Source organism: Felis catus, chromosome X (assembly GCF_018350175.1).
Source record: "Felis catus isolate Fca126 chromosome X, F.catus_Fca126_mat1.0, whole genome shotgun sequence".
Lineage (NCBI taxonomy): Eukaryota > Metazoa > Chordata > Mammalia > Carnivora > Felidae > Felis > Felis catus.
Genome location: NC_058386.1, coordinates 58,323,567 through 58,348,256, shown reverse-complemented (window position 1 = coordinate 58,348,256; position 24,690 = coordinate 58,323,567). Strand labels below are relative to the sequence as shown.

The following is a 24,690-nucleotide window of genomic DNA, read 5'->3' as shown; positions in this document are numbered from 1 at the left end:
ATAGGAGTCCCAGAAGAGGAAGAGAGAGAAAAGGGGACAGAGTATTTGAAGAAACAATAGCTGAAACCTTCCCTAATCTGGGGAAGAAAACAGATATCCAGATACAGGAGGCACAGAGAATCCCTAACAAAATTAACAAAAACAGATCCACACCAAGACATACTGTAATTAAAATGACAAAATACAGGGGTGCCTGGGTGGGTCAGTTGGTTAAGCATTCGACTCTTGATTTTAGCTTAGGTCATGATCTTACAGTTTGTGAGATAGACGTTCACATTGGCCTCCACATTGTTAGTGCAGAGCCTGCTTGGGATTCTCTCTCCCTCTCTCTCTGCACCTCCCCTGCTCACACTCTCTCTTTCTCAAAAATAAATAAATAAATGTTAAAAAATAAATAAAATTACAAAACACAGTGATGAAAAAATATTAAAAGCAGCAATACAAAATAATACCGTCACACACCAGAGAAGCCCCATAAGGCTATCAGTGGATTGTTCCACAAAAATTTTCCAAGCCAGAAAGGAGTGGCATGATATATTCAAAGTGCTGAATGGGAAAAACCTGCAGCCAAGAACACTCTACCCAGATAGGCTATCATTCAGAATACAAGGGGAGATAGTTTCCCAGACAAATAAAAACTAAAGGAGTTCATGACCACTAAACCAGCCCTACAAGAAGTATTAAAGGGGATTCTCTCAGTGGAAAGGAGAGATTTAAAAAAATGACAGTATGAAGGATTGGAAACACAGAAGTAGTAAAAATGAATATTTCTGTAAAACATCAGCGAAGGAACTGACACAATAAAAGGGTGTAAGGTATGATACCATATACCTAAACCTTAGGGAGGAGAGGAGTAAAAAATGGATTTAAATGTAAATGACCATCAACTTAATATAGACTGCTATATGCAGAAGATGTTATATATAAAGCCAATGGTAATCATATATATATCAAAACCACTAATACATATGCAAGGAATAGAGAGAAAGAAATCCAAATATATCACTAAAGAAAACCAGAAAACCATGAAAGAAATACAAGAATCAGAGAAAATCTTCAGGAACAACCACAAAACAAGTAATAAAATGGCAATAAATGCATATCTAACAATAATTACTTTGAATGTAATGGACTAAATGCTCCAATCAAAAGACATGCGGTGACAGAATGGATAAGAAACCAAGACCCAATCTATATGCTGCCTTACACAAGAGGATGTGGTGAGGGGAATGCAAGGGGATGATGGTGACGATGTGGAGAAAGGGGACCGCTCTTATGCAAACTGGTGCAGCCACTCTATAATACTGTATGGAGTTTCCTCAAAAAGTTAAATATAAAACTACCTTATGATCCAGCAATCACACTACTAGGTATTTACCCAAATAATACAAAAGCATTAATTCAAAGGGATACATACACGCCTGTGTTTATAGCGGCATTATTTGCAATAGCCAAATTACGGAAGCAGCCCAAATGTCCGTCCACTGATGAATGGATAAAGAACATGTGGTGTATATATGTATATATATATACACATATATATACACATGTATATATATATATACGTGTATATATATATGTGTATATATATATGTGTATATATATGTGTGTATATATATGTGTATATATATACATGTATATATATGTGTATATATATATACATATATATATGTATATATATATACGTATATATATATGTATATATGTGTATATATATATGGAATACCACTCGGCGATGAAAAAGAATGAAACCTTGCCATTTGCAATGACATGCATGGAGCTAGAGAGTAAAATGCTAAGTGAAATTAGTCAGAAAAAGACAAATTCCATAGGACTTCAGCCATATGTTGAACTTAAGAAACAAAACAAATGAGCCAAGTGGGGGAAAGAGAGAGAGAAAACCAAGAAACACACTCTTAACTATAGAGAACAAACTGATGGTTACCAGAGGGGAGGTGGGGGTGGGGGGAGGATGGGTGAAAAGGTGATGGGGATTAAGCAGTGCACTTCTCATGATGAGCACAAGGTGACTAAAATAAAAACAACAAAAAAAAAAAGATGAGCCAAATGCAATGTTTTAATCCTCATTTCAGCAAGCTAAATGTAAACATTTTTTGAGACAATGCGGGAAATTTGAACATCAATTGATAATGCTATCTATAGTATTAGAGATTCTTTTTATGGTGTGTGATGAAGATAGTTATTACATTTTAAAGTTTTTATCCTTAAGATAGGGTGCCTGTGTGTCTTGGTTAAGTGTCTGACTCATGATCTGGGCTCAGGTCATGATCTCATGGTTTGAGTTCAAGCCCTGCATCGGGCTCTGCGCTAACAGTGCAGAGCAGGCTTTGGATTCTGTCTCCCTCTCTCTGCCCCTCCCTGCTTGTGCTCTTTCTCAAAATAAATAAACTTAAAAAAAACAAAGTTTTTATCCTTAAGTCATACATACTGAGGGGCACCTGGGTGGCTCAGTCAGGTAAGCATCCAGCTTCGGCTCAGATCATGATCTCGCGGTTTATGAGTTTGAGCCCCGCGTCCGGCTCTGTGCTAACAGCTCAGAGCCTGGGGCCTGCTTCGGATTCTGTGTCTCCCTCTCTTTCTGCTCCTCCCCTGTTCATGCCCTCTCTCTCTCTCTCTCTCTCTCTCAAAAATAGATAAAAACATTAAAAAAAATAGTAAAATAGTAAATAGTAAAAGAACAGTTAATACATACTGAGTGTTTACTTTGTGCCAGACATTATTCTAAGTACTTCACAATATGTTATTTCATTTAATCTTTATGATGATCCCACATTTACAGATGCGGAAGTAAGTCCCAGGGGACTTGCCTTAAGAGCCAGAGTTTGGGCGGGGGTGCATGGGTGGCTCAGTCTTAAGCTCAGGTCATGATCTCGCAGTTCGTGAGTTCGAGCCCCACGTCGGGTTCTGTGAGGACAGAGCGAATCTTGCTTGGGATTCTTTCCCTCTCTCTCTTTCTACCCCTCCTGCATGTGCGCTCTCTCTTTCAAAATAAGTAAACTTAAAAGACCCAGAGTTTGAGCATAAGAGTTTGACCTCAAAGCCATGTTCTTAGGCACTATGATGTATTATGTTACCTTGAAAACAGTCAGAAGTCATCTCGTCTAGTTATTTTGTAAAACATGCACAGAAGTGTCTCTGAACTGTCTATAGGCTCTGAAGCAGCGTATCACAGACTGGGCAAGGAAAAATGTTCCTGGCAAAATGCATACGGAGAGTGTATGCTGGAGAATGAAAGGGTTCATGGAAATTTAGTTATTATTTTGTAAGGAGTACTGGGGGGAGGGGACAGGGCAGCATAGCCTCTTTGGCCTGTATATTTAGAGACTATCTTTTCAGTCTTGGGGCTGTAAGACTTGGCACGCAGTGAAAGCTCTAGGCAGTCCTTGTCACACAGCTCCAACCAACATCAAAAGAAGTTTAAGTGCTTGGATGTTAATAATTAGAGGTTTGCATGGAAAAAAAATCTAGACTTTATATGTCATAAAATGAGCTCTTGAACTAGAAGTCAATTGACTAAACTGGGATGTAAGATGTATATTAATCAGGGACACCTGGCTGGTTCAGTCGGAAGAGCATGTGACTCAATGTCGGGGTCACAAGTTCCAGCCCCACGCTGGGTGTGGAAATTACTTAAAAATAAAATCTGGTGCACCTGGGTGGCTCAGTCGGTTAAGCGTCTGACTTTGGCTCAGGTCACGATCTCACGGTCCATGAGTTCGAGCCCCTCGTCCGGCTCTGTGCTGAAAGCTCAGAGCCTGGAGCCTGCTTCGGATTCTGTGTCTCCCTCTCTCTGCCCCTCCCCTGCTCACACTCTGTCTCTGTCTCTCAAAAATAAATAATTTTAAAAAATTACAAAAAGAAATCTCATCCAACCTTTTTTAGAATTATATTACATTTTCTGGTAAATAAATTCTGTCTTGTCTGATATTTATTACTCAAAGTTAAGAGAAGCCATACTTACTTGATGATCTGAGAGTTAACTCTGATGACTTATAATTTGATTCTGAAGTTAAAAAAAAATGGAATCGTAAGAGGAAACAAGAAGCAAACCTTTTCAAACCCCAAATTTTTATTCTAAACTTGAGCTCCAGAAACACATCAAGGAACTTGGGGAAAAGTTAAAATGAAATTTCAGTTACAAAAGTTAGCGGTGAACAAATTCTCATGCCTTTTTCATATCTACAACAGTTTGGCTGTACTATAGTACTTGGGAATGCCCAGAGCCTCGAATATTTGTGTTTTAATTTTTTTTTTAGGTCGACTCCATGTCCAGTGTGGAGCCCAGCACAGGGCTTGAACTCACAACCCTGAGATAAAGACTTGAGCTGAGATCAAGAGTCAGATACTTAACCAACTGAGCCACCAGGCACGCCTATGTTTTAATTTTGATTGTGTCATAGAGTTCATTTTATTTTTAATGTTTATTTATTTTTGATGGGGGGAGAAGCAGAGAGAGAGGGAGAGGGAGACAGAATCCTAAGCAGGCTCCGCACTGTCAGTTCAGAGCCTGATGTGGGGCTTGAACTCATAAATCATGAGATTCGTGACAGAAAATCAAAAGTCCTGGGGTGCCTGGGTGGCTCAGTCAGTTGAGCATCTGACTTTGGCTCAGGTCATGATCTCACCACTCGTGAGTTTAAGCCCCGCGTTGGGCTCTATGCTGATAGCTCAGAGCCTGGAGCCTGCTTTGGATTCTGTGTCACCCTCTCTTTCTGCCTCTCCCCCACTTGTGCTCTCTCTCTCTCTCAAAAATAAGCATTAAAAAAATTTTTTTTAAGTTTAAAATAAATAAATAAGTAAATGGTAATCAAGTAAATGGAAAATTTCAATTTTCTGGCCCTGCCAGAATGGGAGATGAAGTATGTTGTGAAGCTTTTCAGCTTTCCTCTACCTTTAAACATTTTCATCTGTAACAGTGGCTCACCAAAGTACTGCTTTTCAGCCAAGGGCATAATACAACTCAGGATGATAGTGGAAGCAAATCTGGATGTGGGGACGAAGATCAATGGGGGAATGGGAGTTTGAAAAATTCTTTCACGTAATTCTAACAAACCTTCCTTTCTTGAGGATTTCTACTTAGTCTGAAATACAGTAAGACTAACTGGTGTTTGGAATGTAAGATTTCACTTTAAGGAGTTAGGGTTATAAAATTGGTGGACACTATGAGCACTAGGTATTATATGTAGGGGATGAATCACTGGAATCTACTCCTGAAATCATTATTGCACTATATGCTAATTAACTGGGATGCAAATTTAAAAATCTAAAAAATAAAAAACACAAAATTGGTATACATGCTTGAACTCTTGTTTATTCAGAATATATAACCACAGCTAGCATTTAATGAGTGTGTACTATGTACCAGGCACCGTGCTGAGCACTTCATATGCTCACTGAATTTTCACTACAACCCTGACAGATGGCTGAACTTTAGCTGACTGCTCCAGGTCACACAGCTAGTAAGTTGTGGAAGCCACAGTATGACATTTAAGTCTGTATTTCATAATGTATTTTTTTAAGTTTATTTATTTATTTTGAGAGAGTGTGAGTGGGGGAGGGGCAGAGAGAGAGAGAGAGAGAGAGAGAGACATAATTCTAAGCAGGCTCTGGGTTGCCAGCACAAAGCCCCAGGCAGGGCTTGATCCCATGAACTGCGCAATCATGACCTGAGCTGAAATCAAGAGTCAGACACTTAACCGATTGAGCCATTCAGGCGCCCCTAAACCTGTATTTCAAACCACCACACTACCCTGTTTCCAAACATTTGGATCCGAAATGTGGGCTTTTGTTGAAATGTTATTTTTTCCTCCTAGTCCACAAAGAAGTTCTATTGGAATCTGGAGTTACAGCTGGCATTGTAGAAGGTTGAAGACAGTGAAATGACTTGTAAACTTACCTCAAGAGAATGAAAATATGTTGCCCCAACTTTTCTTTCTCTTGTGAGATGGAAATCTGGCCTGTAACTTGCTTAGGATTCTTTCTTAAGATCTAGGGGTACTCAGGGGCGCCTGGGTGGCTCCGTCGGTTAAGCGGCCGACTTCAGCTCAGGTCATGATCTCTCGGTCTGTGAGTTCGAGCCCCACGTCGGGCTCTGTGCTGACAGCTCAGAGCCTGGAGCCTGTTTCCGATTCTGTGTCTCCCTCTCTCTGACCCTCCCCTGTTCATGCTCTGTCTCTCCCTGTCTCAAAAATAAATAAAATGCTAAAAAAAAAAAGATCTAGGAGTATTTAAATTATGCTCCATTGTTTGAGATACAGACACCTTTGGAGAGACATTTACTTTAAACCTCAGGCCACACCCCTTTTCAGTTAGTTTCTTAACCAGGAATCTAAGAAACATCTGACATTATATACAGAACCTTATGTATATTTTCATCTTTTTCTGAAGAGGTCGCAGCTTTTACCCTATTTTCAAAATTGTGCATACCCCCAAACGGGTTAAGATTCATGATTTTATTTTATTTTATTTTATTTTTTTAATTTTTTTTTCAACGTTTATTTATTTTTGGGACAGAGAGAGACAGAGCATGAACGGGGGAGGGGCAGAGAGAGAGGGAGACACAGAATCGGAAACAGGCTCCAGGCTCTGAGCCATCAGCCCAGAGCCCGACGCGGGGCTCGAACTCACGGACCGTGAGATCGTGACCTGGCTGAAGTCGGACGCTTAACCGACTGCGCCACCCAGGCGCCCCAAGATTCATGATTTTAACCGCTGTTTGATAGATTTAAAGCTGCTTAATGAAATAGAACAAAGGTAAAAGTGAAACTTTCTTGTTGATAAGGAATCAGTTGGTTTTGAACTTAAGAACTGAGGCCTAAGAATTTTTGCAATACTGGGGAAACTTCATCAAATTGTCTAAGTCAGGGATCGGGGAAGAGGCGGGTAGGCCTCCCTACCACTTGGGAGGCTTAAAAAACATCCTCCTCCCACTACCACCCCTCTTGAGAATCTGGCACCTTTTTTTTCTAATGAAAATGTTCTCTCTTAAACTCCCAGTGTATTGTGGAAGAAGCCAAAAAAACAAAAAGATTGGCTTAAACTCTTGCTTTCATGGCCATGATATATGCCCAGTACTATGCTGCTATTATTTTATTTATTTATTTTTGAGAGATAGTACAAGCAAAGCAGGGGCAAGATAGAGGGAGACAGAGAATCTGAAGCAGGCTCCAGGCTCCAAGCTTTCAGTGCAGAGCCCAAAGCGGGGCTCAACCCCATAAAACTGCAAGATCATGACCCGAGCTGAAGTCAGACGCTTAACCAGCTGAGCCACTCAAGCACCACTATGCTGATATTATTGTAAAAGAGAGGCAGAATGTCAAAATTTAGGATAAAGAAATTTAGGCAGTACATTGTCTAAAATAACACAGCATCTAAGACACTTACTGCTAATATACTCTCTTCTGATATACAGCTGGGAAAACTGAAGCAACATAGATCTGGCACCCTAGCAATCTCCATTTCTCATCTGCAAATTCTTTTTCCTTCCGAAGTATTTAACAATGTCTCTACTTTTGAGCATTTTTTTGCTCCCGTTTTTCCAATATAGCCTTTTCCTCCCCTTAAAATATTCCTGATTTCTTAAGAAGAAAACAAAGGAAGAGTGAATAGTTTTGTGATCATTGATATTCCGTACTTTCCAATGTAATTGAATTCTGCTTCCTCTGTTATTTGACCATTTCTTACATAGATTATAGATAACTAAGTCAAGTGTACGGTTGATAGAAGGTCTTATTATATAAGTGAGAGAATCACAAACACAGGATTTAAGGGTTCATTTTTATTGTATTGTAAATCAGGATGAATGGATATTTAAAAAATTTGGAAAGTTGTAAGATGGAATTGATTGAAAAGACTCGATTCAAGTCCCCAAAATGTAGAGACTCTGAACCTATATAAGTAAAATTCAAAAGAAATGATTTTCAAACTCTTACATCTTTTTAAAATTTTTTTTAGTATTTATTTATGTTTGAGATAGAGAGAGAAACAGAGCACGAGCAGGAGAGGGGCAGAGAGAGGGAGACACAGGATCTGAAGCAGGCTCCAGGCTCTGAGCTGTCAGCACAGAGCCCGATGAGGGGCTTGAACTCATGAACCATGAGATCATGACCTGAACTGAAGTCGGACACTTGACCAACTGAACCACCCCACTGCCCCCAAAGTCTTACATCTTTTAATCTGCAGAATTTCTAATTTATATATAATATAAACTGCTACAGTTTGCACATGACACTCATAAATAACAGGTGAGACACATGATACTAAAGGTAATTTAGTATTTTTAAAAACTTTGATTAAGTTATTATGAACCAAAAAGCAAAGGAAAAATTTGCATTACTTACCTGATGATTTAAAAATTGTGATTCTAGGGGCGCCTGGGTGGCTCAGCCGGTTAAGCGTCTGACTTCGGCTCAGGTCATGATTTCATGGTCCGTGAGTTCGAGCCCCGCGTCGGGCTCTGTGCTGACAGCTCAGAGCCTGGAGCCTGCTTCCGATTCTGTGTCTCCCTCTCTCTCTGCCCCTCCCCCATTCATGCTCTGTCTCTCTCTGTCTCAAAAATAAACATTAAAAAAATTTTTTTAAAAAAACCTTTAAAAAAATTTAAAAAATAAAAAAATAAAAAGTAAAAATAAAAATTGTGATTCTATATGTCTTCTAAAGCACTTAGAGTTACCAAAAGATTATTAATATTATCACTATTATTACTTTAAGGTATACTAAAGTATTTGAGGTATATTAAAGGCATATTACAATTATGATTATTATTGCAGGTGTAATTGAAAATGCACATTCCAAGCCCAGGAATTTGAATTTACATTAAGCGACCCCTACTGCCACTTTGATGTACACTAGTTTAAGAACAGCTGATACAGAGGCTAACATTACTTTGGGAATGTTGGTGGGTCACTTTCCCAAACCTCTCAGATCAGAATTACTTGGGCTGTCTGTAGAATACACAGACCACCAGTCCTTTTCCCTAGATATTCTGACTCAAGAGGGCTGAACTGGAGCCTAGGAACCAGTATTATTGTTGTTGTTTTTAAAGTTTATTTTGAGAGGGGAGAGAGTGGCAGAGGGGCAGAGAGAGGGAGAGAGAGAATTGCAAGCAAGTCCACGCTGTTATTGTGGAGCCCGACACGGGGCTCAAACTCACAAACCTTGAGATCACGACCTGAGCCGAAATCAAGTGTCGGATGTTTAACCAACTGAGCCACCCAGGTGCCCCTAGGAACCAGGGTTTTTAACTACCTTCAAAGCTGGGGGAGAAACAAGTGAGATTATTGAGGCAAATAATGTACTGTGGTACCTAACACCCAGGGACTGCAAGAAATTTACACCACCAATAGGAAATAAATTGGCTATTTTTACACTGATAAGGGACTGAAGATTTGGAAAAAGAAACCTGAGGGGCACCTGGGTAGCTCAGTTGGTTAAGTGTCCGACTTCGGCCCAGGTCATGATCTCACGGTTTGTGGGTTCGAGCCCCGCGTCGGGCTCTGTGCTGACGACTTAGAGCCTGGAGCCTGCTTCGGATTCTGTGTCTCCCTCTCTCTCTGCCCCTCCCCAGCTCATGCTTGCACTCTGTCTCTGTCAAAAATAAATAAACTTAAAAAAAATTAAAAAAAAAAAAAAAGAAACCTGAGGTTACCTTCTCCAGCTCCCCTCCACTCCCACTGAAGTTTCTCACTACTTTTAGGATAAAGAGAAAACTCCTTGTTAGAGTCTCCAGTGCCCAGAGGTATGGTTTGCGCCCTTCCTACTGCTTAGATATATCCAACACCCATCCTTCTGGGTCTTGATTTAAAAGGGTCCATCTCCAGTCCAAGTACTTAATCCGTCTACCCTTTGTACCTTTCAACACGTTTCCTCATTTGTAAAATGAGAATAGTAATACCAATCTCCTAGGGGGCTCAGGATTAAATGAGGTCAGGTAAGAAAGGCTCTGTGCACAGAGGCAGGCATAGTGGATGACGGCTATTATTTAATGAAATCAAGCTCTGAGTCTACTTCCTCACAATCCGTTCTTCAACCCGCTTGCCATCTGCTTTCATCACTCATTCCAAAGAGACTGTTTGCACTAGGCTCACCAACTGCCAAGTCCAAAGGACAAACTTCAGTACTTATATGATGGACCTTTCTGCAAGTAGTGGACATTGCTGACTGCTTTATCCTTTGAAATTCTCCTCTGGCTTCCATAAAACAGTGTAACCTGTTTTCTTCATACCTCTCTGGCCAGTCTTTTTTTTTTTTTTAATGCTTTATTTTTGAGAGATAGCATGAGCAGGGGAGGGGCAAAGAGAGAGGGAGGCAGAAGATCCAAAGCAGGCTCTGTACTGACAGCAGCCAGCCTGATGCAGGGCTCGATCTCAGGAATCGTGACATCGTGATCTGAGCCGAAGTCGGTTGCTCAACTGACTGGGCTACCCAGGCGCCCTCCCCACCTTTTTTAATGTTTTATTTCTCTGGCCAGTCTTTTAGAGCATCTTTTGTGGTTCTTTCGTTGCTGACCTTTTCAGATTTAAAAAATATACATATATTTCAAATTCTTTAAAGGTTTATTTATTTTTGAGAGAGAGGAGACAGAGTACGAGTAGGGGAGGGGCAGAGAGAGAAGGAGATACAGAATCCAAAGCAGGCTCCAGGCTCCAGGCTCCAAGCTGTCAGCACAGAGCCCGACGCAGGGCACGAACCCACAAACCGCGAGATCATGACCCGAGCTGAAGTTGGACATTCAACCAACTGAGCCATCCAGGTGCCCCTAAAAATATATATATATATATATTTTAACTTTATCAAAGTAGTATATGCGTATCTATACACCAATAACAGCAGCCCAGCAAGGTCTTCCTTGACCATTAAATTAGCATCCTCGCCCCATATCCTCTCATATCACTTTGTTTTTTCTACATAGTACTTCTCACCCTTATTTACTTATTTATTGTCTATCTTTACTACATTGTATGCTCTTTGAGGGAAGGGGTTATGTTTTATTCACTGCTGTATTCAGAGCACCTAGAATAATGCCTGGCACCCACTAACTAGGCTCAACCAAGATTTATTGACTGAAATATCACCCACATTTAATCTGTCACTCATAGATACTACCTCCTACATTCTCTCAACCTCTGTCCACTGTCCTCTCCTTACAACCGGCTGATTCAGAGCTTGCCGAAATGACTGCTACAACCATCTTCATCCTGTCCTTCTACAATCCATATCCCAAAGTGCTTCTAAAGTGATCCGAGTCCTTCAACAGATCCTACTGCCTTTAGGATGAGGTCTCAATGGCAAAACACACAAAGCTCTCCGTGATCTGGACTGTGCTGAGTCTAGTTTCAGCTCTTGCCGGCCCCTTGCATGTCTACAGCGTTCTGACCATCCCCATTTACAGTTACATGTTCTTTGCACATGCCATTTTCTCTGCCTGGAATGATGCCCATTCCCCATCCCCAATGCCTTCCTTGCCTGGCTTACTCCTACCAGTCATTTCTGGGAAGGTCTGCCTCCCCCTGTTCCAGAGCTGGGGTTACATGTCCTCCTCTTTATCTTTACAGGACACCATACTCATCACTTCACTTATCACACTCTTGCATGGACTCGCCCATCTCCAGCACTGTACTCAGCGCCCAGGACAGGGCTTGCTGCAGAGCAGTCGAGAAATCGTGACTGAAAGGAAATCCACCCATCTCTCTCTTATCTCTGGGTCTTCACCCCACACTGCCTTATGTTTTCTGAGAGCTGTGCTGCTAAGTACCTTTGGAGACAAACCACACAATGACTTGGTACCATTTTAAGTCAACGTCTTTAACCTCATTTGGGCTGGTTCAACACCCAGCAATCCTTTTTTTGGATCCCGTCAGCTCCAGCACCCACTTCCTTCAGCGACCATTAAAAAACACAAATGAAAACAAAGAACAAAAAAGAAACACTTAAATATAAGTAGAAGGATTTGTGGTGATAAGAAGGGGCCCTACCCCCCCTTCACCTCACTGCTAGAGGTGCTAATGGCTTGAAGTGCCTCTTGCCACCCCATTTCCTTGAGTATGCACACACAGATGTATACCCCCAAATGAAATCAAACATCATTGCCTATTATTGGTCTGATTTTTTTCAAGAATATCTTCCTGCATTAGTACATATTGATTTTCTTCATTTTTTTTTCAACAGTTGCATGCTTTCCCACTGAAGGGCTATGCCTTCATTCAATCTCTGTGCAACTGTCAGGCACATAGCTAGTTTCCCGTTTTTCATGACCGTCCTTTAGTAGTTCAACAGTTATTCAAGCTCCTGTCCCATTTCCACGTTTTTTGCAAGGATCTTGCCTGTTTCACAGAGGAAACAAAGCCAGAAGGTGGGAACTTCTTCAACTTCTCAACTCCCTTATCTCCATACCGATCTAAAACTACATCCATCCTGGGGTGCCTGGGTGGCTCAGTCAGTTAAGTGTCTGACTTCGGCTCAGGTCATGATCTCACGATTCATGGGTTTGAGCCCCGCTTCGGGCTCTGTGCTGACAGCTCAGAGACTGGAGCCTGCTTTGGATTCTGTGTCTCCCTCTCTTTCTGCTCCTCCTCTCTCAAAAAAATGAGTAAATGTTAAAAAAAAAAAAACAAAAAACACTACATCCATCCTTTGCTCTCTCAGGAGAAAGAGACCACTTCTGCAGAATGGATTGCTAGCCATGCTGCCTAACATTCCCTTCTGTGCTCACACAGGGCTTCCCAACAGTTCTCCCGTTTTTTTTTTTCCTAACCCCTTTCTCTATTGCTTTCTCCCCCAAGCTTATAGAAGCATGTGTACTTACCTTCCAATTTTAAGACTCTCCCCCTTTTCTGCCTCACAGCCTAGCTTCTTTTTTTTTTAAGTTTATTTTTATTTATTTTGAGAGAGAGAGCACGAACTGGGGAGGGACAGAGAGAGAGAGAGAGAGAGAGAGAGAGAGGGAGAGAGAGAATCCCGAGCAGGCTCTGAACTGTTAGTGTAGAGCCCAATGTGGGGCTGGAACTCACAAACTGAGATCACAACCTGAGTTGAAACCAAGGGTCAGATGCTTAACCGACTGAGCCACCCAGGTGCCCCTCCTCACAGCCCAGCTTCTTAAGAGTAGTCTATGACCTCGGGGCGCCTGAGTGGCTCAGTCAGTTAAGCATCTGACTTCGGTTCAGGTCATGATCTCATGGTTCAGGAGTTCGAGCCCTGCGTCGGGCTCTGTCTGACAGCTCGGAGCCTGGAGCCTGCTTCCAATTCTGTCTCTGTCTCTCTGCCCTTCCCCTATGTGCTCTCTCTCTCTCAAATATAAAACATAAAAAAAAATTTTTAAGAGTAGTCTATGATCTCTAGTGTCACTCCCCTCATCTTCCATCTGCTCCCCACCCTACTGCTGGCTTCCAGTCTCACTACTCTACAACTGCTTGTGCTAGCTAGGGTCTCCTGGGACCTCCAAGTTGCCAAAGCCAAAGGCTCTCGCTCAGGCTTCCTGTGACTTCACCTCTCTGTGGCACCCATGTGATCTCCCCCACCCCTTAAAATTTCTTTGGTTTGAGAAGTACCACTCTTCCAGTTTTCATTTCTGACCACACCTAAATACTGGTCTTCACCAGAATTCTGTTGTCCATGCTCTTCTGACTCAACACGTGTCCTGGGTGATCTTAACCTGCTCCCAAGATTACACAAATCCTAAGCTTTCTACCTATTTTCCTTTAAACTTACGTGCTTCTAACCAAACTTAGTGATTTTCTCCGACCTTCCACCCTCAACCTATGAATAGTATCACCACTTACCCAGTCACCTAAGTCAGAAACCAAGCTTCCACTCTTTCACTTTCCATTATGCAGTCACCAAAGTGTCCCTCTCATTACGCCCCTACTGCCAACGCCTCGGCTCATCTGGCATCAAACCACCCTCCCCGGTCCATCTGTTTTCACACCGTGGCCAGCGTGATCTAAGATGAGCATTTGGGGGCACCTGAGTGTCTGTTGGTTGAGGGTCTGACTCTGGATTTCAGGGCATGATCCTTGGGTGGTGGGATCGAGCCTTGCGTCGAGCTCTGTGCTGAGCATGGAGCTGGCTTGGGATTCTCTCTTTCTCCCTCTGGCCCTCTCCCCTGCTCGCACTCTCTCTAATTAAAAAAAAATAAGGGGTGCCTGGGTGGCTCAGTTGGTTGAGTGTCCAACTTTGGCTCAGGTCATGATCTCGCAGTTTGTGAGTTTGAGCCCCATGTCAGGCTCTGTGCTGACAGCCTGGAGCCTGGAGCCTGCTTCGGATTCTGTGTCTCCTTCTCTCTCTGCCCACCCCCCACTTGTGCTCTGTCTCTGTCTCTCAAAATTAATTTTTTTAATTAAAAAAAATTTTTTTTTAATTAAATTAAAAAAAATTCATATGTGGATCTTGAGAAACTTAACAGAAGACCATGGGGGAAGGGAAGGGGAAAAAAATTGTTATAGAGAGGGAGGGAGGCAAACCACAAGAGACTCTTAAATATAGAGAACAACAGCAAAAAAACGAATACGAGAGAGAGAGAGAGAGAGAGAGAGAGAGAGAGAGAGAGAACAAACTGAGGGAGGACGGGGTGGGGGCGAGAGGGAAAATGGGTACTGAGGAGGGCACTTGTTGGGATGAGTGCTGGGTGTTGTATGTAAGCCAATTTGCCAAATCATATTAAACAAATAAAATTTAAAAAATAAAAACAAAACGAACATTTGATCCTGAGATTTGTAATGACCATACTACACATGCTCCGTCTACTCCACCCATCCTCAATACTTGTTCCATGAACAGACCGTGCAACTTTATGCCCCAAAGCACTGCTCCCTCTGCCAAGAATGCCCTCTCCCCTCTGCTCCCTTCTGTCTGGCAAACTCCTACCTACTCTTCATGATCCATCTCAAAGGTCTCCTCTGTGAAACCTTCCCATCCTTACTCCACAAGCAGAGTTGGAAACTCCTTCCTGTCACCACAGATCCTCGTTAAGTATTTATTGCAATGATCATGTCTTATTCAACTTATTTATTTACATGTCTGTGTCTCATTATAGACCTTAAGTTCCTTGCAATCAGAAACTAGACCTCACTTTTGTATCAGCATCAGACACACTGCTTGATAAAGACAGGGGGCTTGATAAATGTTGAGTGAACAAATGAATGAATACCATGTACCCGCGCCCAATCTCCCAAACCAAAATTCTGTCATCTTCCATTCCTCTTCTTCTGTCTCCAATGCCAACTGGTCATTAAGTCCTGTTGATTCTGCACCGCCTGCTCCCTTGAAGATCTCTCAAATTCATGCCCCTCCTCCCTATCTTAATGCCACGGCTCTACATTGGGCTCCATTTCCCCTTGCTTGAACGAGATTTGTTCCCCTCCAAACCACTCTCCACACTATTGCTGGATTTTTTAAAACTTTATTAGAAAAATAGTACATACTCATAAAAAAATTTTAGGCAATCCAGAAATAAAAGCACAATACCCTCCCAGTATACATAAAGCTATATTGCCCCCTCCCCTCCAATCCCAATACCCGGAGGTTATCACTGTGAACAGTTTAGCATACCTCCTTTCAAACCTTTTCCTTTGCATATACAAGTATATACACACACATAAATACACACGTTGGTTTGGGCTTTTACAAAAATGGGGTCACACTTGTCTGTTACATATGGTTCTTCAATTTCTTTCATCCAATGTACAGAAAATTTCTAAAACACAAATTTGATTCAATAATCCCACCAGAATTCATCATTTCCCATAATATATAAATCACACTTATTATCGTCAAGGATATGCTTCCTGTGTCTTTCAGGCTCATCTCTAGCCATTCCAGCATAAATCACCTCTCATCCTTTCTGGGACAAGGCAGGTACAATCAATCGATCTAGGAACACACTCTGCTATCTCTAGACTTCGGCCTTTTCACTTCATGTTACACTCTGTCTGGACTTTTCTTTATCTGGCAAGCTCCTACTGATTCTTCAACAGTCAGCTTACAAATTACCTCTAGGAAGACTTCCCTGGCTTTTCCGAACATGATCACTCCTCTGTTTTCCCCTATATTTTGTGTCTAGCTTCTTAATTGCACTCATTGCAGAGCACTGTAAGGATTTATAAACATGCTTTGAATTCCACTCCCCCTCCCCCAACACGAAGGCGAGCTCTTCCGGCGAAAGCAATGTGTCGTCTTTGCCTTTACATCTTAAGGATCTGACAGAGTTCTTGTCACGGAGGAGACGCTCAATAACAAATCTCTTGAGGATGTTATGATTCTGGGAACATTTACCTAGTACCTACTATGCATAGGCCCATGTTCTAAGCATGAAAAGAAACAGAAGACATAGTCTTTGCCCTAAGGAACCCTTTCCCCTGGGGAGGAGGGGTACAGAACACATTCACAAAGCAACGGATCATTTCTGACATATAGGCCGTTTCAAAGATTGGTAGCCATTTGCCTCATCATATAATTGAATAAATAATAAAGCCACAGGCAGTCTGTCCGATAGGTTCATGTGTTTACTGGGGCGCAGAGCCCACCAGAACCCAATTCTCTGTCCCAGCAAGGGGGCAGTCACCCGTTCCAGCCTGCAAATTACAAAGCGGAGATGATGCCACGCTTGGCAAATTTTGAAGACACCAGGAAGACAGAAAGTTGTTATTCCTTTCATCATTTGTCCTCCTTCCTGAGGGAAAAGGGGTACTGAGAGCAGTAAGTAGAGCTAAAGGAGGGTGCTAGAAGCAGAGAAGATTGCTCTCCTTTTGTCAGTGGTAGGGGAGAAGGGGCTGCTTGGTTTTAAATCACAGTGTGGCACTGCCCCAAGAAGATCAGAAGAGGTGACTTGTGATTTATTTACTATTTCTTAATAAATTAATCCAGTGATTTCAGGATCAGACACCATATAATCATAAACAAATCAGGGAAGGTGAACTGCCTAGGCTGGAGACCAGGGAAGGCTGACCAAGGAGGCCCAAAGGAAGCCTCATTCATCAGAGTCCAAGTCACTGTCCCCAGCAATGGAGTGGAAATCCTCACTGTCCTCCTCGTCCTCTGACAGGTGGACCTGGCTTAGTACGCTCGGCCCAGAGCGCTGCTCTTCTTCCTCATCTTCTTCCTCCTCTGATACCTCATACCCACCGATGCTGCTGAAGCTTGTGTCTTGGGTGTTTGACTTGGGGTCAGGCTCCTCATAGCTCCCATAACTGAGAAGAGAAACATGTCATCTCTCAAGCTCGGGCACCATCCTCTAGATGACCAGTCCTGTTCTCGGTGCCACCGAGGGATCAGCTCATCTCACCTCCCCTAGACACTAAAATGACTCATTCTGGACTGTTCTACAGGTCCCCAAGAGGAAAATGATCCCGTTCAAAACATCACCCTGCCAACTTCAATATACATTAAGAACCCGAATTAAAGCGCGCCCAAACAACACACTGCCAGCTTACGGGGCCATACATGTTCTGACAGCCTCATGGTTTCATGTACCATTTATAGCTTCACTCATCTGTGTTTCTAATTAGTCAACAGTCTTGAAGATTCTACTTCTTCAACAGATCTTCTCTCTGTCCCCTCCTTTCCACCTCTACTCTGCCTGCCTTAGCTTAGTCCCTTGTTTTCTCTGGCCTGCACCACTGAACTCAGTCTTCATGCCTCCAGTCCTGCTCTCCTCCAAGAATTCTTCACACTTCCGCCAGAGTGCTCTTTATTTTTTGTTTATTCTTAATTTTACTTAAAAAAAAAATCACACAAGCAATGCATGTTCACTGGTTTTAAAAAAGATAGAGTATATACCAGAAAAAATGAGAAAAAGTCATCAAGAACTCCACCACCCAGAGATAATCTACTGGGGTATATGATCTTCTAAATTTTTTTTCTGTGTACTTCACTTAGATGCTTAACCATTTTGTTACTTGACAAATTTGGAATACTCTACAAGGTCTTTTAGGAATCTGCTTTTTTCACTAGTGATTATAATGACCATCTTTCCACATCAATAAACATACATCTAGAGCATCATTTTGATAGCTGTATGGTGTTCTGCTATACGGCTGTAACAGGGTTTATGCAACAAGTCTCTCACCAGGCTATTTAAGCTGTCTCCAACTTTCCCACTATTAAAAACAGTGCTGTGATGAAACTCCTTGTACAAGTGTCTTGATGAAGGTGTTTTATTATTGCCATAGGATAACTTCCTAGACATGGAACGTTGGGGGCCAAAGGGAATGCCCATTTTTTAAAGTTTTTGGTTTATAAGAATAAATTGCTATACCTTTCTCACACCCACCACGGTGTGTTTTTCCTCACGTTCTTCCAACCCTGGGCATTATCACTCATTTTCATCTCTGTCAATCTTAGAGGCAAAATATTGCATTTCGTGGTTTTACTGACTTTCTTTGGTTCTAAGGAAAATTATTTTTTCACATAGTTATGGGCCATTTGCATTTCTTTTGGGGTACAGAGCAATCGTTCCAAAATGTAGATCTGCTCCTACTTCTCGTTCAGTGTCTGCCCCAAACTTTCAGGCCCGTCATGATTTGATCCTTACCTACCTCTTTAAATCGGTTCCATCACATGGATCATGGATCAAAAGCTCCAGCCATGGAGCTGCCTGCATTCTCTAGAATTGTTTCATGCCTCCTATCCTGTTCTGGCTCTGTGAAGTGCCCTTTGCTTTCTTCTTCACCTAGCTAAATTCCTAGTCTGAGTTAGCTCAGTTTCCTCCTCTAAGTGGCTCCCCTTCCCCAATCCTACCCAAGTCCCAGAAAAACCCTGTGGTTACCTGTCACAGCACTTTCACGTCACACTACGATTGTCTATTTACCTGCTCTAAGTTTCCCAGTAGCCCGAACTCGTTGAAGGAAGGGACCGCATCTTACTTGCTCTTTAAGTTGTGATATAAATATTTGCTTAATGAGTCAATAAAGACCCTAACTGCTTGTTGCATACCTCTGGCTAGATGTATCCGACATGTCTTAAATCTAACGTGTCCAAAGACAAATTCATTTTCTCCTCCTTTCCCACCTCATCTAATACCCGTTCTTCCTCTTTCCTAGCTCAGTGACATTCCCATTCATGAAATATCTTACCTCCCTACCTCCTGAATGCAACTGATCTATCTTCTCAACAGCTCTTGTATGTCCCTTCCTTTCCCCCACGCTTCTAACAGATCCCAGTTGAAATCCTTACCATTGCCCTAGAGTTATTTAACATAAAAGCCTTCCCTGTCCTTGAAGTGATGATCCCCATTACCCAAACTCCAAGTGTCTCAACATGCCATTTAAGGTCCTCTGCAATATAATCCCCTGCTACTTCTGGAGCCAACAACCTCCCAACAACCTCCCTTTACTCGAGAACATCCTTCTTCTATTTCAGTGCGCCTCTGAACATACTGTCCCGTCTCTAAGGATCTCCTCACCTGCTGCCACTTTTCTACTTAATAGACACCTATTCAGCCTGTCAGGTCCAGTTCAAATGTTCCCTCATCTGCAAAATGTTCCATGATCACTCCAAGCAGAGTGAGGTACTCCATCCTCAGTGGTGACTTGGCACTTTGTACTTAACTTATGCTATAGCACTTAGCACATTATATCCAATGATTTTGTTTGCATCAGCCTCCTCCACTAGACTTTGAGGTCCTCAAGGGCAGGATACGGCTTGCTCCTCTGTGTATCCTCAAGGAGCTAGCACAGTGTCTGGCTCTAGGTGCTCAGGAAATCTCTGCTGGATGAAACTAATCTGATGCTGGGACCTCTGACATCAGAGCTGGGCACTGATGCCACAGCCCTGTAGCACATTGCTGCCAATTACCTGATGTTGCTATCCTCCAAACCATGAGAAGCCTCCCCACCATCTCCGTCATAGGACATCATGCTTTCTTCATTTTCCATGCCCATCCTTGTGTTCTCCTGAAGCATGCGGGGTTGTTTGGGTCTTATCCCACCAGACCCCACATCAGAGTCACTTCCGCTTTCACTCAGCTGGATAGCTGTGAAAAGAAGGAGGGCCTGAGATAAGCTTGACAGAATTAACATCTTTGGCTTGGTCTTCCAAAACTAGTTATGGCCATATATCCACACAGGCACTGTGGATCCCTCACCTCGGAGTGCCTAGGGACAGTATCGGCAAGACCATAGTTCAGAAACAGGACCCAAATAACCACTTCCTTTTCTCATTGCAGTCCAATCTTGGTTATTTTTCCCCCATCATCTCCTATACTTTTTCTCTGCCACTGCCAGTAATTGACAAAATAAACCAAGAGGGATTTTTTTTTTAATTGAAGTATAATTGACATACAATGTTGTATTGGTTTTGGGTGTACAACACAGTGATTTGACAATATACATTACACTATGCTTACCACAGTGTAGCTGCCATCTGTCAACATCCAATACTATTACAGTATCACTGATTAATTCCCTATGCTGTGCCTTTTATTCCTGTGACTTATTCATTTCATAACTGGAAGACTGTACCTCCCACTCCTCTTCACCCATTTTCCCTGCCCCCCACCCTGCTGCGCTTCGGCAGCCATTGGTTTGTTCTCTGTACTTATGGGTCTGTTTCAGCTCTTTTTGGTTTTGTTTCGTTTCTTAAATTGCACATGAGTGATCATATGGTATTTTGTCTTTCTCTGACTTATTTTACTTAGCATAGTACCTTCTAGGTCCATCCGTGTTGTCGCAAATGGCAAGATCTCATTCTTTCTTTTGGTTGAGTAAAGCGGGGTCTTTCTTATTTTCCTTCCCCGTTACGAATATAATACTTCTTTCCCATCTTCGTCAAGTATTCAACTCACAGATGTTACTTAGGCATTGCCTTTCCCACTGTCGTCTTTTTCACTCTCTAGGTTATATCTCTTCACCTCCTCTAAGGCTAATGAATGTAATCCTACAAGTGAGTGCTCAGTCCTTTGAGTCTAGTAATGGGACTGCAAGAAAAGAGCAGCTTCTGGTAAGAGCGTATGTGGCTGGAAGTTTCCTCTCCAGTCCTCAGGGTGCTGCGGTGAGCTACCCAGAACAGAAACCAAGGAACACGACTTACCGGAGAAAGGATTATCTCCTTCTTCATCACTGCCGGCGTCTTCCTCATCATCTTCTCCTTCAGACATAAGCAAATCCTCATACAGGACACTGGCTTGAGGCTGCTGCACAGTTCCTTCCTCTTCATCTGCGAGATCACCATCTGCATCTTCACCTTCCTGAACAAGACCAGCTGGGGTCAAAGTCCCATCAAGGGACCGAGTGAGAGACCACAAGCCACCACCAGCACCACCCTTGCTGCCTCACAAGAAGTTAAGTAATTGTGGTGGATAGATTTGTTTAGCTGATTCCAAGGATTAAAGTCGGATTGGGCCTCACTATGGAGACTCTCTGGTATCACCCTGGGATTTGGCCTGCCCTGTACTAGTGGGGCTCCTATCATATAAGGGCATAATGTAACCATAAGCTTTCTGTAAGCATACTCACTGGGGCTGGAGTCTTAGGTTTCCCATCCTCCTCCTCATCATCATACCCTTCAATATCTACATCAGAGTCTTCCTCGCCCAGCCTACCTCGGCCCTGGCGCATCTGAGTAAGGAACACAAATAGCACATCATTGAGGGACGTGCCTGTAGGAGGAGTTAACCAAAGGCTCTCACCCAGGACGGATGCTCCTCCCTGATATCCCAGCCAACCCCACAGCTAGTGGGGGCTGTTTACATAGCTCAAGGCATGTGTGCTTCGTCCCATTCATTCTTTGGAAATCACTGGTAGAGTTAAAACAACAACAACAACAACAACAACAACAACAACAGACTCAAAGAATAGGAGGGTCCTTGGTCTACTCTTGCTGTATCATCACAAGGAGACTCTTCCTTCCTAATCGAAGCTTTCCTCAGCTTCTGTCGGATTCTCTGGGACAGAAAAACTGTCCTGGGTTTTGTACTCTCCAGTGGAACAAATCTCCTGACTGAGGTCAGCTGATACAGCCGATAAGATTTTTGGCTTCAGAAGAGGAGTATCTTCTGACACCTCTAGAACAGCCCAATCTCTCAAATTTAATTGAATTTCATAAATAATTTTAATTTAGATTTAGCATACATACAGTACAGTAGAAGGGCCAATTATTTTGAACTCTGTCTCTGAATGCAGTTAGTTGGTCTTTCTAGTCACCTGTGAGGTTGCTCTGATGCCTCATACACTTTTCATACTTGTGCCTTCCCTGAAGTTCTGTTGTGCCTGACTCTGCCCGTGGGGACAGACAGAAGACAACGCAAGTCATGTGACCTGCCACCAGCTTGCCTTGAAATCACATTGGTAAGGCTTCATTCTTAGGGCCAAAAGGGCCTAATCATCCATGATACATGTCATATATCACCACCATTCTCTCACTCCCCACCAAAGCATATCACCAATGTCATGAAGAGAAAAAGAACATCCTACCTGTGTCACCTGCTTTTCTGGAGTGGCAGCGGGAATGTCCAGGACAGACATATTACTCTCATCTTGAAACACAGAGGCATCCCGAGACATACTGAGGGATGTGTTCGTGTCATACAAATCAGGAGGCTGTGGCACAAATGTACAACTTAGCTTCTATTTAGGAAAAGGGAGTAAGAAATACAGAACTCCCCTTTAGAGCATTCACTGCAGAAGAAGGTCATGCAGAGCAATCCATTTAAAGAGAAAATAGTTTGACACAGCTTTGTGCACAGGTTTTTGGGAATCTTTCAAATGCTGCTCATTCTAGCAGAGAGGCATCTGATGTATATGATCTGAAGCCTGAAGTGGAAAAGCATCAAAGCTATGGGGCAATTCTATGTCCCGACAGCCTTTCTGTTCAATAACCTAGTGTCTTCTAAGCTTTGCCTTATTGTTTTCAGACCTGGGGCTTCGTACCTGTTCAATTTTGACTGGCTTAGAGACATCTAATAGGAAATGGGATAAAGGAATTGCAATTCCAACAAAAGCATGTAGTGGGTTAATCGTTTATGAGCTCATCAAAGGATGATGCTACGAGGCAAAATGGTGTGGTGAAAAAACGTGGGCTTTGGAACAAAACATCCTGGGTTTGAGTCCTGGCTCCACCACCTGCTAGGTGAGTAACTTCAAGAGATTATTTAATCACTCTAAGCCTTGGTTTCCTCAATTATAAAACATGGGTGATAATGTCTGCCTCCTAAGGTTGTTGGGAGAATGAAGAGGTATGTGTAAGCTCCTTACCCCATGCCTGGTATTCAATAAATTATAGATCCCTTCCCTCTTCCCTCTCCTGAAGAGAACAGGGATTTAGCAAATGGACTTTTCAGTGACAGGAGGGCAGGAGGAACCGATAGACAACAGGCTGGAGAAGTAAGAAAGAGTTCTCTGAAAATCTGGTGAAGGGTAGAAATATTATGCGGCTGTTTAAAAATCACATTTTCAAAGACTATTCTCTCTCTGCCCTTCCCCTGCTTGCTCTCGCAGTCTCTCTCAAAAATAAATAAAATATTAAAAAACTTTAAAATAAAGTGTGTCTATATACGCTTGTGTGCACATGCACACACACACACACATATCACACTGCAGATTTGAAGGAAACACACCAACATGTTCACAGCGATTGGTTCTTTCTGAGTGGTGGACTTAACTCTAGGTAATTTATTTCTCCTTTATTATTTCCCAATGAGCACGTTGCGTTTAACAAAAACCCCACATTGGTGTTACTTTGTGGGTTTTCTTTTTTTTAAAGCAAACAAGCAAGGCTGATTGAAGAGGGTTTTGGAGAGAGGCAAAACGGAATTGAAAGCATTCAGAGCAGATAAACTCGTGGCTGAACAGAAGAGAAGATCAGGGAATGAGGGGCTAGTGGGAAACTGCAAAGTGAGCAATTTTAGATAGTGTTAAGCAGAATGTGTGATGCAACACGAGAGCAGTGGAACAGCTGAGTGAAAATACAGTCTTGACTACCACCATTTAAGGCCGGAAGTAACGTATGATTACTGTTACGTTTCTATACAACCAGAATTACAACAGGTTAAACTTACACAAACACGCTTTCGTAACATTTGGGTTTGAAAGTCGTGATGAACAAGGACAATTACTCAGACTCATCTTCCTCAGGGTAAGGGAAAATGCACCGGGCTTACACTTCAAGATGTGTATATGAGTGAAGGCAATGGCGAGAGGGCGACTTGGGAGTGATGAAGAGGCACCATCTACGCCCTATTCTTCATGGCAGCCCCTGTGACTGGCCTGGGCAACAGCTCCGGCTCAGGAGGGAGAACAGTAGCCAGGCTCTCCTCAGCCACCTGAGGCCATGTGGGAACAGGAGGAAAAGAAAGGAAGATAACCTTTGGGTCTAAGGGTTTGATTCACAGAGGACTAGGTTTCCACTGTCACAGACTAGAGCAAACTGCGTGCCACTCAGTGGCTACACTCTTCTGAGGAATGACGGCCAAAACCCAGGCTTTAACTTACCAGAAAGGGTCTTGCAGGAGCTGTGGGCCTATTAGCAAAAAGGGCCTTCCTGGGCAACATCACTCACCCAAGCCCCCCGGCCCCAATCTGCCCACATACTCCAAGAGCCTTCCCTTGTTCTGGGCCTGGAAGAAGTATCTTAGGGCTCTTTATACTTGGCCCCTCAGCCACCTAGGTTTTGGGGTGAAAGAGAGTAAAAGACAGAGAGGGAGAGTGCACGCATGAGATACAAACAGCAAGAGTCCAACAC

General features: G+C 42.7%; 1 protein-coding gene across 11 annotated transcripts in view; it reads right to left on the bottom strand.

The window, feature by feature from the left end:
* Positions 1-15,402: 15,402 nt before the first annotated feature.
* Positions 15,403-24,690, bottom strand: part of TAF1 (TATA-box binding protein associated factor 1) — an 84,150-nt gene continuing 74,862 nt past the window's right edge. For 5 of the 11 annotated variants that reach the window (XM_045051356.1, XM_019823954.3, XM_019823953.3 and 2 more), the window contains 5 exons: positions 22,425-22,550; positions 21,468-21,569; positions 21,043-21,199; positions 19,810-19,987; positions 15,403-17,204 (listed from right to left, as the gene is read on the bottom strand). In XM_045051356.1, the coding sequence (XP_044907291.1) occupies positions 16,985-17,204; positions 19,810-19,987; positions 21,043-21,199; positions 21,468-21,569; positions 22,425-22,550 (783 nt within the window). In that variant the 3' untranslated portion in view covers positions 15,403-16,984. Of the gene's footprint in view, positions 17,205-19,809; positions 19,988-20,658; positions 20,930-21,042; positions 21,200-21,467; positions 21,570-22,424; positions 22,551-24,070; positions 24,272-24,338; positions 24,612-24,690 lie in introns of those variants that run through there. The other 6 variants (XM_004000620.6, XM_004000619.6, XM_004000618.6 and 3 more) reach the window with 4 other exon arrangements.